The sequence below is a fragment of the Hyperolius riggenbachi genome, chromosome 3, assembly GCF_040937935.1.
Source record: "Hyperolius riggenbachi isolate aHypRig1 chromosome 3, aHypRig1.pri, whole genome shotgun sequence".
NCBI classification, from domain to species: domain Eukaryota; kingdom Metazoa; phylum Chordata; class Amphibia; order Anura; family Hyperoliidae; genus Hyperolius; species Hyperolius riggenbachi.
This window is the reverse complement of record NC_090648.1, coordinates 489549223-489563379: the sequence shown is the minus strand read 5'-3', so window position 1 is coordinate 489563379 and position 14157 is coordinate 489549223. Positions and strand designations below refer to the sequence as shown.

At 46.0% G+C, this 14157-nt stretch overlaps 1 protein-coding gene across 2 annotated transcripts in view; it reads left to right on the top strand.

Moving 5' to 3' along the window:
* The window catches only part of EFCAB6 (EF-hand calcium binding domain 6), a 198912-nt gene that overhangs the window by 13874 nt on the left and 170881 nt on the right, over positions 1 to 14157 (top strand). For both annotated transcript variants that reach the window (XM_068278177.1, XM_068278176.1), the window contains exons 3-5: positions 7703 to 7923; positions 9230 to 9321; positions 12294 to 12360. In XM_068278177.1, coding sequence (XP_068134278.1) covers positions 7703 to 7923; positions 9230 to 9321; positions 12294 to 12360 — 380 coding nt within the window. The remainder of the gene's footprint in view (positions 1 to 7702; positions 7924 to 9229; positions 9322 to 12293; positions 12361 to 14157) is intronic.

Sequence of the window (14157 nt, the reverse complement as noted above, 5' to 3'; positions counted from 1 at the left end):
TGCACCTACCTATCTAAGCCTATACTGCGTGCACCTACCTATCTAACCTGTACTGGGGGCATCTACTGATCTAACCTATACTTGGGGAATCTACCTAAAGACAAAAAAGACAAACACTTATATAGCGCTTTTCTCCTGGCGGACTCAAAGCGCCATAGCTGCAGCCACTAGGACGCGCTCTATAGGCAGTAGCAGTGTTAGGGAGACTTGCCTAAGGTCTCCTGCTGAATAGGTGCTGGCTTACTGAACAGGCAGAGACGAGATTCGAACCCTGGTCTCCCATGTCAGAGGCAGAGCCCTTAACCATTAGACTATCCAGCCTCCACCTATCTAACCTATACTGGGGGCACCTACCTATTTAACCTATACTGCGTGCACCTACCTATCTAACCTATACTGGGGGCACCTACCTATCTAATCTATACTAGGGGCATCTACCTATCTAGCCTATACTGCGTGCACCTACCTATCTAACCTATACTGGGGGCATCTACCTACCTAACCTATACTGAGGGGTACCTACCTATCTAACCTATACTGCGTGCACCTACCTATCTAATATATACTGGGGGCATCTACCTACCGAACCTATACTGCGGGCACCTACCTATCTAACCTATACTGCGTGCACCTACCTATCTAACCTATACTGGGGGCATCTACCTACCTATCTAACCTATACTGCGTGCACCTACCTATCTAATATATACTGGGGGCATCTACCTACCGAACCTATACTGCGGGCACCTACCTATCTAATCTATACTGTGGGCACTTTCCTATCTAACCTATACTGGGGGCATCTACCTACCTAACCTATACTGAGGGGTACCTACCTATCTAACCTATACTGCGTGCACCTACCTATCTAATATATACTGGGGGCATCTACCTACCGAACCTATACTGCGGGCACCTACTTATCTAATCTATACTGTGGGCACTTTCCTATCTAGCCTATACTGCGGGCACCTACCTATCTAACCTATACTGGGAGCACCTACCTATCTAACCTTTATGGGGCAACTATATGGGCTACCTACACTGGGGGCACCCACGGTAAAACAGGGCAATGCAACACTTGCAAGGCGAGCGTAGGAGGGGCCTCAAAGCAAACCTGTAGTTAAAAAAAGGCAAAAATCAGATACTTAACTCAGTAAAGCGAAGCCTCCGGATCCTCCACAGGCTCCCCATGCCCGTGCTTCCATCTGTGAATGAGCGCGACCGCACAGCGCAGGTGTGGGACGCCTCGTGCCTCTGCCGTATCATAGAGCCACTCAGGCTTGGCGGGAAAAGCCGAGCCCGATCGGTATTGTGCTACTGTGCAGGGGGGAGGCATCCTTCCCAGTGCAGCACCACTCATTAGCAGACGGGGGGAACAGCCACGCACGTACTCCCCGACAAGGGCTTGTACATGAGGTCTGGGGGTCCCAGTGCTGAATCGGGAGTCTTCCCAATTCAGCACTGAGAATGCCGAACTGGGAAGACTCCCTATACTCTATCCAAAGTCTTCTCTTTTCTGAGTTAAGAACCCGTTTGGGACACTTTTTATCCCTTTAGGTTCACTTCTAAGCAAACCTGAAGCGAACAAAAAAAGGAAGATATAATGAATTGGTTGTGTAGTACGAATAAATAATAGAATATTAGTAGCAAAGAAAAGAGTCTCATATTTTTATTTTCAGTGATATAGCGGTTTTTTTTAAAGATTGCATCATACTGTCACAGTTGCAGTTTTAAAACCACACTCTGTCTTTTAAGCTATAAAACAAAGCAGAAATAATGACCCTTTGAATTTTTCTACAGTAAGGGCTTGTTCACACTATGGGCTTGATTCACTACACCGTGATAACTCAAATATCACACCTTATCAAAGATATCACACCTTATCAAAGATATCACACCTTATCAAAGATATCACACCTTATCAAAGATATCACACCTTATCAAAGTTAACACACCTTATCAAAGATATCACACCTTATCAAAGTTAACACACCTTATCAAAGATATCACACCTTATCAAAGATATCACACCTTATCAAAGTTAACACGCCTTATCAGAGTAGCATAGCGAAGGCTACAAACTTATGGCTGCTAATTGGCAATGGCATCGTCCTGCCCTGAGCCCCTGCAGGTTCGTAGAGCTCGCTATGCTACTCTGATAAGGCGTGTTAACTTTGATAAGGTGTGATATCTTTGATAAGGTGTGATATTTTAGATATCATAGTTTTAGTAAATCACACCCTATGAGCATTTGCAGATTTTTTAAAGTTCTGGTGATTTTAGAAATCGCCGTCAAAAGCGCTTGTGCAATGATTTCCCATGAGAGTGTTCACAGGTAAACGTTTCGATTTTCAGCAAATCGCAAATGTTCTACATGTACCATATTCTGAGCGCTTTTGCTATAATGGAAGGAATAGAAAAATCACAAAACACTTGAAAAATCGACGTGTATAGCGTTTTCCTGAGTGCTTTTAAGAATAAATCCATTGTATCTTTCTTTTCCGGGTAAAAGAGTTAATTTCCTGACTGACGTCAGGAAAAGTGAAAATCTCAATTGCTCAGCAAAAGCGCTTACAAAGGCGCATTTCTAAGCTCAAAGTGCAGGGGAAAGCACTTTGAAAAAAGCACAATAATTCGCTCAGCACTTGCAATAGCGCTGGCGATTTATAATGTAAGGCCTAAAACCTTATCTCAAGCTGTCTCTCACTGTTTCTTTACTCTTCTACCGATATTTTAAAACCTGCAACAACAACAACAAAAAAAGCACCACTGGACAACTCACCTTGTCCTGGATCCTTTTGCTGTCTTTTTCCACCTTATGAGCTCTCCCATTCCACGCTGTGTATGAGGGACACGGTGGCGGAATGGGAGAGCTGACAAGGAGTAATAGGCAGCAAAGGGATCCAGAAGTAGGTGAGTTGTGCAGTGGTGCTTTTTTTTTTCAGGTCTTCAAACATTGGCTGTAGAAGAGGGCGTGATCGGGGAGGAAAACTGCCATTTCCTTCCCGCCCATATTCAGTGTTCTAGTCAGTCGAAGATTTTGACGGACTAGTACGGGGGCACTGGACTGAGAGGATGGTGCTGTGTTATGTCACAGTACCATTCACACAACGGCACCCATATTAACCTTTTGGGGACCGACGTACGTTAAATCTACGTCCAGCAGGTGGTGCTACCGTCCTGAGTGGACGTTGATTCAACGTCCACGCTAACGAACTGTCCTAACGCGATGGTGCGCACCGGAGAGGGGAGATTAAGCTGTCATATGACAGCTGACATCTCCCCTCAGTGATTAGCAGCCATCGCATATGGCTGCTGATCACGTGATCACTACGATCGCCGTCGGATCGCCGTCGCCGTCGGTAGTGATCAATTTGACAGCTGCGGCGGCAGGAAGGAAAGAAGAGGATCCACTCACCTCCCTGCCGTTCCCGCCACTGTTATCGGCGCTCCCCACCGCTCTTGCCGGCGTCTCTGCTCCTTCTGACGTCAGCACCGGGTCCCGGCTTGATGACGTCATCAAGCCGCGACCCGGAACTGATCGGCAGTAGGAGCTGAGATGCCGGCCGGAGCGGAGGGGTCCGCTGCGTCTCGTCGCTGGAGCCTGGGAGGTGAGTGATTGCTGCTGACAAGGGGGGACACCTGGCCACACAGGGGGGAGACAGCCTAGCCAGACCCTGCAGGGATCCGGCTGCCTGACCCCCCCAAACGCCCCCCCCCCATTCTGCAAAAATGCCTGGTCCTCAAGAGGGGTTAGGCGGTCGGTCCCGAAAGGGTTAATCAAACCCCCTCTTGGTTCAGGGGTACTTTAAGTGCTTCAGAAAACAGCACTGTAGCTCAGAGAAGCTCTTTTGCATACATAACGACATAACAACTGACTTTTTTAACTCTTCCTGTACTGGAAAACAATATGAGACTCTTTTCTTTGCTACTAATGTTCTATTTCTTAGCTGTACTACACATACAGTTCATTATCTCATAAGTTTATTTTCCCTTCAGGTTTGCTTTAAGAAAGAAGTCTCAGAATTTGCGGGTCATGTAAGGAGAAATATTGTATAACTTTCGGGAAGTTAGTTTGGTAGTTCGCAGTCCTCACTTTATGCTTGCAAAAATATCTGATTACATTTTTTTACATACCGTACATTTGTCTTCTATAAGTTTATTCCATACTAGCTGATTGCCCGGCGTTGCCCGGGTATGTATTTGGCTGGTGTTGGCTCCGCCTACTTTTTCTAACCCTAACACACAATTACTCACTGACCAAGTTTGTGAGCTTTGCGCTCTTTGGTATCAATAATCTGCATTGAAATGAAACAAATCTGATTGGCTGTGTGTGGCTCCACCCCCTTTTCTGAATTTGAACCCCAGTCACCCAATAACCAACTGTACCAGGTTTGAGGTCTGTGCCATTAACAGTTCAAGAATGGTAGCAATTAAATATTCCCCTTGAAAAGCAACAGGTGAAGTTTGATTCACTTTTGTAGGCTCCACCCACTTTTCTGAATATTAATCCCAGTCACCCAGTGACCAACTGTGCAAAGTTTAAAGACCCTGCCATTAACAATGTAAGAATGGCTGCAGTTTACATATTCCCAGTGAAATTTGTATTTGTCTCCACCCACTGATGACCCGGCGTTGCCCGGGTATGTATTTGACTGATGTTGGCTCCGCCCACTTTCTAACCCTAACACACAAACACTGAATGACCAAGTTTGTGATCTTTGGGGTCCTTGGCATCAATAATTTGTATATTCCCATAGAAATTAAACAAATCAGATAGGCTGTTTGTGGCTCCGCCCCTCTCCAGCATTTGAACCCCAGTCACCCAATGACCAACTGTAGCAGGTTTGAGGCATCTGCTATTAACAGTGTAAAAATGGCAGCAATGTAAATATTCCACTTGAAAATCAACAGGTGAATTTTGATTGGCTATTATAGGCTCCACCCACTTCCCTGAATATTAATCTCAGTCACTCAGTGACCATCTGGGCAAAGATTGGGAACCCTGAAATAAACAGTGTAAGAAAGGCTGCAGTTTACACTTTCCCAGTGAAATTTGTTTTTGGCTCCGCCCACTATTTGTAACCTAGACACACAGTCACTACTCAAAGCCCAAGTTTGTGAGTTTTGGGGTCCTTGGCATCAATCATTTGTATTTTCCCATGAAATGAAACAAATCTGATTCACTGTTTGTGGCTCTGTCCCCTTTTCTGAATTTGAACCTCAGTGACCTAATGACCAACAGTACCAGGTTTGAGGCTTGTGCCATTGTGCAAGAATGGCAGCAATTTTAATATTCTCCTTGAAAAGTGACATGTGATTTCTGATTGGCATTTTTAGGCTCCACCCACTTTTCTGAATATTAATCCCAGTCACCCAGTAACCAGCTATGCTAAGTTTGAGAACCCTGCCATTAACAGTGAAGAAAGGCTGCAGTTTACAATTTAAAAAATCTGTTTTTGACTCCACCCACTTTTTTTAACCTTGACACACAGTCACTACTCAATGACCAAGTTTGTGAGCTTTAGGGTTCCTGGCATCAAAATTGTGCTAATGGAAGCAGTTTATCCAGCAAAGAAATCTGGCTGTTTTTGGCTCCGCCCCTTTACTGAATTTGAACCACATACACTTAACGACCGAATGTAGCAGGTTTGAGGCCTCTGCTATTAACAGTGTAAGAATGGCTGCAGTTTCAATATCCCCCTTGAAAATCAATAGGTGAATTTTGATTGGCTCTTGTAGGCTCCACCTACTTTTCCGAATATTAATCCTAGTCACCCAGTGACCAACTGTATGAAGTTTGAGAACCCTGCCATTAACAGTGTAAGAAAAGCTGCAGTTTACATTTCCCCATGTAAAAAGTTAGTTGTTTTTAGCTCCGCCCACTATTTCTAATCTTGACATACAGTCACTCAATGACCAATTTTATGAGCTTCGGGGTCTTTGGCATCAATAAGTTGCATTTTACCATTGAAATTAAACAAATCTGATTGGCTGTTTTTGGCTCTGCCCCCTTTTCAGAATTTAAACCTCAGTCTCCCAGTGACTGACTGTAGCAGATGTTAGGCCTCTGCCATTAAGAGTGCATGAATGGCAGCAATGTTAATATTCCCCTTGAAAATCAAAAGGTGAATTTTGATTGGCTGCTGTAGGCTCCACCCACTTTTCTGAATATTAGTCCCAGTCACCCATTGGCCAACTGTGTCACGTTTGAGAACCCTGCCAATAACAGAATGGCTGAAATCAATCTAACAAATCTGATTAACTGTTTGTGGCTCCACCCCTTTAGTGAATTTGGACTACAGTCACCCAATGACTGACTGTATCAGGTTTGAGGCCTCTGCCACTAACAGTGTAAGAATGGTAGCAATGTGAATATTCCCCTTGAAAACCAATAGGTACATTTTGATTGGCTGTTGTAGGCTCCACCCACATTTCTGAATATTCAACCCAGTCACCCAGTGGCCAATTGTGTAAAGTTTGGGAACCCTGCAATGTAAAAAATGAAGTTGTTGGCACCGCCCACTTTTTCTAACCTTGACATACAGTCACTCAATTATCAAGTTTATCAGCTTTGGGGTCCTCGGTATCAATACTTTGTATATTCCCATTGAAAAATAAACAAATCTGGCTTTTTGTGGCTCCGCCCCCTTCCTGAATTTGGACCCTAGTCACCCAGTGACCAACTATACCAGGTTTGAGGCATCTGTTTTTACCAGTATAAGAGAATGGTAGCAGATGAAATATTCCCTTTGAAAATCAAAAGGTGAATTTTTATTGGCTGTTGTGGGCTCCACCCACCTTCCAAAATCTTAATCTGTCACCCAATGACCAACTGTGCAAAGTTTGAGAACCCTGCCATTAACGGTGTAAGAATGGCTGCAGTTTATATTTTCCCAGTAAAAGTTGTTTTGGCTCCGCCCACTTTTTGTAACCTTGACACACAGTCACTCAATGACCAAGTTTGTGAGCTGTCAGGTTCCTGGCATCAAAAATGTGTGAATGGAAGCAGTTTATCCACCAAGGAAATCTGATTGGCTGTATGTTTCCCCGCCCCTTTAGTGAATTTGGACCCCAGTCACCCAATGACCAACTGTAGCAAGTTTGAAGCTTCTGCCATTAAAAGTGTAAGAATAGCAGCAGTTTAAATATTCCCCTTCAAAATCAACAGTTGAATTTTGATTGGCTGTTGTAGGCTCCACCCATTTTCTTGAATCTTAATCACATTCACCCAGTGACCAAGTGTGGCAAGTTTGAGAACCCTGTGATTAACAGTCTAAGAATGGCTGCAGTTTATATTTTCCCATTTAAAATGAACTGCTGAAATTTGATTGGCTGTTTTATGTTCCGCCCACTTTTCCTGGATTTGTAACCTCGGTCACCAAGTGACCAACTGTGCCATGTGTGGGGACTCTGGCTTGATTACTGTGAGAATGGCAGCCTTTTAAATTTTTTCCATTGACTTGAATGGGTGGAATCTGATTTGCTGTTTGTAGCTCCGCCCAAGTGTGCAGGGGGGCCGCGAGACCCCCAGAACATATCATCCCAGGTAGTAAGGGATCTGCATACCAAGTTTCGTTCAAATCGGTCAAGCCGTTTTCGTGTGATCGCGGCACATACACACACACATACACACACACACACACACATACATCCGATTTTATATATATAGATGACTGTATTTTTTTGCGATTTGTAGCCTCCTCGGTCCTCTCTGTCCCCGACCCCGCCCTCACGCTCCAGGACATCGAGCGGATCTTATACCAGAGGGTGAACGAGATCGAGGAGGATCTGAGAAACGCCTTCGTGACGCTGGACGTTGATCAGACTCTCTCTGTCACTAAAGGGCAACTCTACAGAGTGCTGAAGAACTTCATCCTCGCCCTCACGCCGCAGCAGTTCGAGGAGCTGCTGACAAAGGTGAGAGCGCAGGAGTTTGTATTACAGGAAGTCCCAAACAAATGTCGCTGCGCTCTTTCTGCGGTAACCTCGGATAGGGGAGGAGCACATACTAGAGGGATGCGGCCAGATATAACATATACCATGATTAGCCTTTTACACTCAGAACACATACATACAGAGGCCTGTAGCACAGACAGGGCTAAGAATTTTTTTCTTAAAAAATTGTTAAATGAATATCTTGGGGTTTTCCCAAAATGCGGTGTTCCAGTTCGGTTCAACTCAGCTCCCTCCTTACAACGGGTCCCTTCTCTAACCAATGTCATATCTACATAGGGGACCAGATCTCAGTGACTCTTTGCAAAGTACTAAATCTCAGTAAGTCTCCGTAGAGTGCATAATCTCAGTGACTCTGTACCGCACCACATCTCAGTGACTCTCTGCAGAGCAACAAATCTCAGTAACTATCTGTAGAGCAGCAAATCTCAGTGACTCTCTGCAGAGCAACAAATCTCAGTGACTCTCTGTAGAGCAGCAAATCTCAGTGACTATCTGTAGAGCAGCAAATCTCAGTGACTATCTGTAGAGCAGCAAATCTCAGTGACTCTCTGTAGAGCAGCAAATCTCAGTGACTATCTGTAGAGCAGCAAATCTCAGTGACTATCTGTAGAGCAGCAAATCTCAGTGACTCTCTGTAGAGCAGCAAATCTCAGTGACTCTCTGTACAGCAGCAAATTTTAGTGACTATCTGTAGAGCAGCAAATCTCAGTGACTCTGTAAAGCAGCAAATCTCAGTGACTCTCTGTAGAGCAGCAAATCTCAGTGACTCTCTGTAGAGCAGCAAATCTCAGTGACTCCCTGTAGAGCAGCAAATCTCAGTGACTCTCTGTAGAGCAGCAAATCTCAGTGACCATCTGTAGAGCAGCAAATCTCAGTGACTCTGTACAGCACCAAATCTCAGTGACTCTTTGCAGAGCAACACATCTCAGTAACTCTCTGCAGAGCAGCAAATCTCAGTGACTCTCTGTAGAGCAGTAAATCTCAGTGACTCTCTGTAGAGCAGCAAATCTCAGTGACTCTCTGTAGAGCAACAAATCTCAGTGACTCTATTCTCTCCACTTTCCATCTTCCTCAAAGAAAATGTCTAATTTGGCTATGTACCGTATTTCAAATCCTTGTATATTTAATAGATGTAAAATGAAAACCTATCTTTCTCCTTTCTGCAAGCAATGTTTTGGTGAGGATGTAACATTTGATTAGAATTTTTATATCATGAATCGTATGTCTTGTTTTCTGAGCCTGACTCCCCTCGATGCTTCGCCCTCAGATCTCCGTTCTCCCGAATGGCGCCGTCCCGTACTTGGATTTCCTTTCCAGATACCAGCGTGGCGGCAGCAGTGCTTCCCGCATGAAGAGGAGGTAAGTGACAGGGACTCTTCAGTGAGGGATTAGCAGAGCCAGGAGTCATGACAAACACTCAGGACACATAACAAAGCTGGAGTGGGAACAGCACAATACAGTCACCACTGACTGCTCACATTTGTTTGACAGTAAAGAGAAATAGTAACTACAACAGTTATAATAAATCAGAATCTGCTGGCCGGGTGTGACCTGTGCGGTGTCCTGTCTGTGTAATCTGTAATGACCTCCTGCAGTCTGGCTGCCTCCGCCATCAGGGAGGGAAGACTTGCAAGAGCAGCTTCTTAGCAACTTTCCTGTGTTTGGAGGAAGCTGTTGTGGAGACTGGGAGCTGTCCGGAGCATGCAGTGCTGAACACAAGGCATGTGTGGATATACTGTGTGTGTATGTCAGACACAGAACATTCATATCACGCTTTTCTCCTGGCGGACTCAAAGCGCCAGAGCTGCAGCCAATAGGGTGCGCTCTATAGGCAGTAGCAGTGTTAGGGAGTCTTGCCCAAGGTCTCCTTATAGGAAGAGCCCTTAACCAGTACACTATCCAGCCACCGCTGTGTTTTGGGGACCCAGTCCCTCTATCCCTCTTTCCTCCTCATTTTTGTCCCTCTTTTAGGGCTGATGGACAGATAAATGTAAATATATGTATTGTTCTACTGAAAATGTGTTAAAAATAACTGACTATAAATGTTATTCCCATCCTTTAAATTGATATATTTCTTATTTTCAAATGTTACCAAGAAGGAAAATGACCCAGGATAGAAAGGACCAGTGTGGTTTGCATTATAAAACAACATATTTTCCTTATAAAACCTTTATGGTATGTGTGACTAGGGGTGGAATGGGGGCATGATTAGAGGTGGGGCAGGGGCATGGCTTATATACACGAATATAATAATGTACAGGTAGCCCCCAGTTAGTGAGCGAGACCGGCACTGTAAGTTCGCTCTTCACCTGAATCTGTCCATGAGTCAAAACACAGTGCCACCTTTGTCCCTTGTATCGCCTCTGTGCCACCCTCTGTGTCACCCTCTGTGTCACCTGTTTCCCTGTACCGTTGGTGTCCTTTGTCGCAGCGGAATTCAGATGACTGGATGTCCATGTTAAAGTTAGATGAGAGCTAATCCTTCATGTTTTGAAATAGACAGCCGACATTACAAGTCCTCATGTCATCTTCTATGCGGACTGAACTGTTGGAGAATTGATTCTTTAAGGGGGCCCCCATATTCTACAAACATGGCACATGTATGTGTGGTGAATGAGTGCGCGGACGGAAGTTGAGTGTGGCTGAATTATATTATCTGGCCAGATATGGTTCGCCTCTACATCTACTCAATCAAATTTATGTGAATTGACAACGCAGTCTGCGTCAATTATGCAATCCGATCATTGGTTTTAAATGTGTGTTTTTTCACTGTGATGAATTGTTTTGTGGTGTCTATATCTATGTGAGGCCTGGTGTCTCTTATGAATTTTGATACAATAAATGGCAACTTGGTATACTTTGAGAGGCTATGTGACCAATATATAACCAATTTGATATAAGCCGTTGGTGTCCTTTGCCACCTTTGCCCCCACACCCACACACTGTGTTACCTCTGACCCCATACCCTCAGTATACCACACTGTGTCGCTTCTGATCCCCTGTGCCCTCAGTGTTTTTCTCTTTGCCACATCTGCCCCTGCACCTCCCCCCCCCCCCCCCCCCACACACACACACACACAAACACACACTGTGTCACCTCTGTCCCTGTACCCTCAGTTTATCCCACTGACTGTTCCTATTCTGACGCCCCGTACCCTTAGTATACCCCACTGTGTCACTTCTGACCCCCTGTGCCCTCAGTGTACCCCTCTGTGTCACCTCTGACCCCCTGTGCCCTCAGTGTACCCCTCTGTGTAACCTCTGACCCCCTGTGCCCTCAGTGTACCCCACTGTGTCACCTCTGACCCCCTGTGCCCTCAGTGTACCCCTCTGTGTCACCTCCGACCCCCTGTGCCCTCAGTGTACCCCTCTGTGTCACCTCTGACCCCCTGCGCCCTCAGTGCACCCCTCTGTGTCACCTCTAACCCCCTGTGCCCTCAGTGTACCCCTCTGTGTCACCTCTGACCCCCTGTGCCCTCAGTGTACCCCTCTGTGTCACCTCTGACCCCCTGTGCCCTCAGTGTACCCCTCTGTGTCACCTCTGACCCCCTGTGCCCTCAGTGCACCCCTCTGTGTCACCTCTAACCCCCTGTGCCCTCAGTGTACCCCTCTGTGTCACCTCTGACCCCCTGTGCCCTCAGTGCACCACTCTGTGTCACCTCTAACCCCCTGTGCCCTCAGTGTACCCCTCTGTGTCACCTCTGACCCCCTGTGCCCTCAGTGTACCCCTCTGTGTCACCTCTGACCCCCTGTGCCCTCAGTGTACCACAGCAAAATGTCATTTTACTAGTTTAAAACATTTTTTCTTTGCATTTTATTTAAAATTGATTTTTTTTTAAAACTACAAGGACTTCACTCATTCCCACAGGATCAAAATTCATTCATCATTTTTAGGCCGTTCGTATCGGCAGTTCGTTTGTAAAGTGGTGACTACCTGTATATCGCACTTTATATATATTACATTATTATTATATTATACATATTTCCTATCATAGGTATTAGGGCCGGTTCTGACTGATGGCTGACGGCATCTCATTTAGCCGATGCTAAACGCTTCTTAGCTACCGAGCAGTAAATTGTTTGGCGTAGGTTCCGGTGAGCTCCAAGGAGGATATGGAGCCGCAAACGCAAATGACGCTAGAATCTATATGCAGCGTCTCAGAAAATGCGATCGCCGGCAAATAACAGTAAACACAGTAATCTCAGTGCGGGACGCGGTGGATCCCGGTGCTAAACAACGTGCATTGACGCCAGCAGCCATCCATCAGAACCAGCCCTTAACAATGAGAGGCGGAGCTTGGACTTTAACAACTGTTTTCACTCTCTTTAAGGTGGAGCTGCTCTCAGGCCGGCCACGTCCTCACCCTGAATGAACTGGAGGCCCAGCTGAAGCTCATGGTAAGGTGGGGGACATCCAGGTACCTTTTTCAGTCCACAGATGCCTCAACCTGTGAGGCACTTTCTTTATTAAGCGCTTCCCACGTGCACCTGTCACATGGAGAGTACAAAAATAAAAAGTAGTCCGTTAAATTTTTCTTCTAACCGCTGAGCAGGGGCGTTTCTAGCCCCAAAGATCAGTGGCACGTGCCCCTTATCTTTTCTGGGGTGCCCCGGGTGTCCCCCAGGCAGATTAGAGGCACCACTGCACCCAGCATGGCACCATACAGTACCCAGCATGCCCCACAGAGGCACCACAGCATCCAGCATGGCATTACGCAGCACCCAGCATGGCATTAGAGGCACCACCATAGCACCCAGCATGGCACCACAGTATACAGCAATGGGGGGGGGGGTATGCTGGGTGCTATATTGCCTCTACGTTGGCATATTGGGTGCTGTGATACCTTTATGGGGGAACATAGAAAGGCGTCCACTAGAAGGTCAGAGAATGATACGGGGGACGGGGGGACTGGCAGCAGACCAGCTCACCCAGCAGAAAGCCAGACCAGCCAGCACAGAAGCCAGGTAACTCTGCCTAGTTATGTTTAAATGACACTGCCTATTAATGTGATATGCTGCATTTTTTTTAATTAATGGAGAGGGGGGCTTCATCCAACATTTTGCTGGTAGGCCTACTTAGACAGCTGTTAAGTTCATATAATTTTGGATCCACCCATGACCACACCCACATTCTGGTGTATGGCCACACCCATTTTATGGCTGGAATGCCCAAAAGTGCCCCGGATCCCTTAGGATTCTAGCAATGCCACTGCCGCTGAGACCTGCGTTTACGGGCGCTCATACATCACTCAATTTGTGTCATCGATATCTGGCATCGTAATGATGGAACCTGGCAGAGATACATGCTGCAATATGGCCGCCTGATCATTTTGATCGATTTCTAATTTAAATTTATCAAATCCATCTATTTGGTATGATGGAAGTAAACAGTGCTGCTCGGATACCCCTTTTCAAAATCCGGATCCGGATACCCCGCTATCCGATCCGGGTCGGATATCCGAATTCAAAATTTTCCGATCCGAATCCGATTCGGATATCCGACCCTAGTATCCGATCGGATTCGGATATCCGTGTTTAATCCCGGAAGTGGCCTTTAAATTGCTTTAAAAAGGTTTTTTAGGGTATATGAGGCATGTAGCATCATAATTTTGAAAAGGGAAACACTGATGATGTGGGGAGTGGACTTAAAATCCCCCCCCCCCAAAAAAAAATGGCTGTCAATCAACATCAGAGTGGTATCAGGAAGCAGTCGTACTGACGCAGTTGGGGCCTCCCCACAACTCGGACAGCAGACACCTCCAAAATAAATTACACAGCTATTGTGTTTAGATAGTTGACCATGGCACTGTTGTAGGTACCACGGCACAGTAAAAAATTAGGAGAGGTTCCAGGAAGCGGTCGTACTGCCGCAGTTGGGGCCTCCCCACAACTCGGACAGCACAGACACCTCCCAAAAAATTACACAGCTATTGTGTTTAGATAGTTGACCATGGCACTGTTGTAGGTACCACGGCACAGTAAAAAATTAGGAGAGGTTCCAGGAAGCGGTCGTACTGCCGCAGTTGGGGCCTCCCCACAACTCGGACAGCACAGACACCTCCCAAAAAATTACACAGCTATTGTGTTTAGATAGTTGACCATGGCACTGTTGTAGGTACCACGGCACAGTAAAAAATTAGGAGAGGTTCCAGGAAGCGGTCGTACTGCCGCAGTTGGGGCCTCCCCACAACTCGG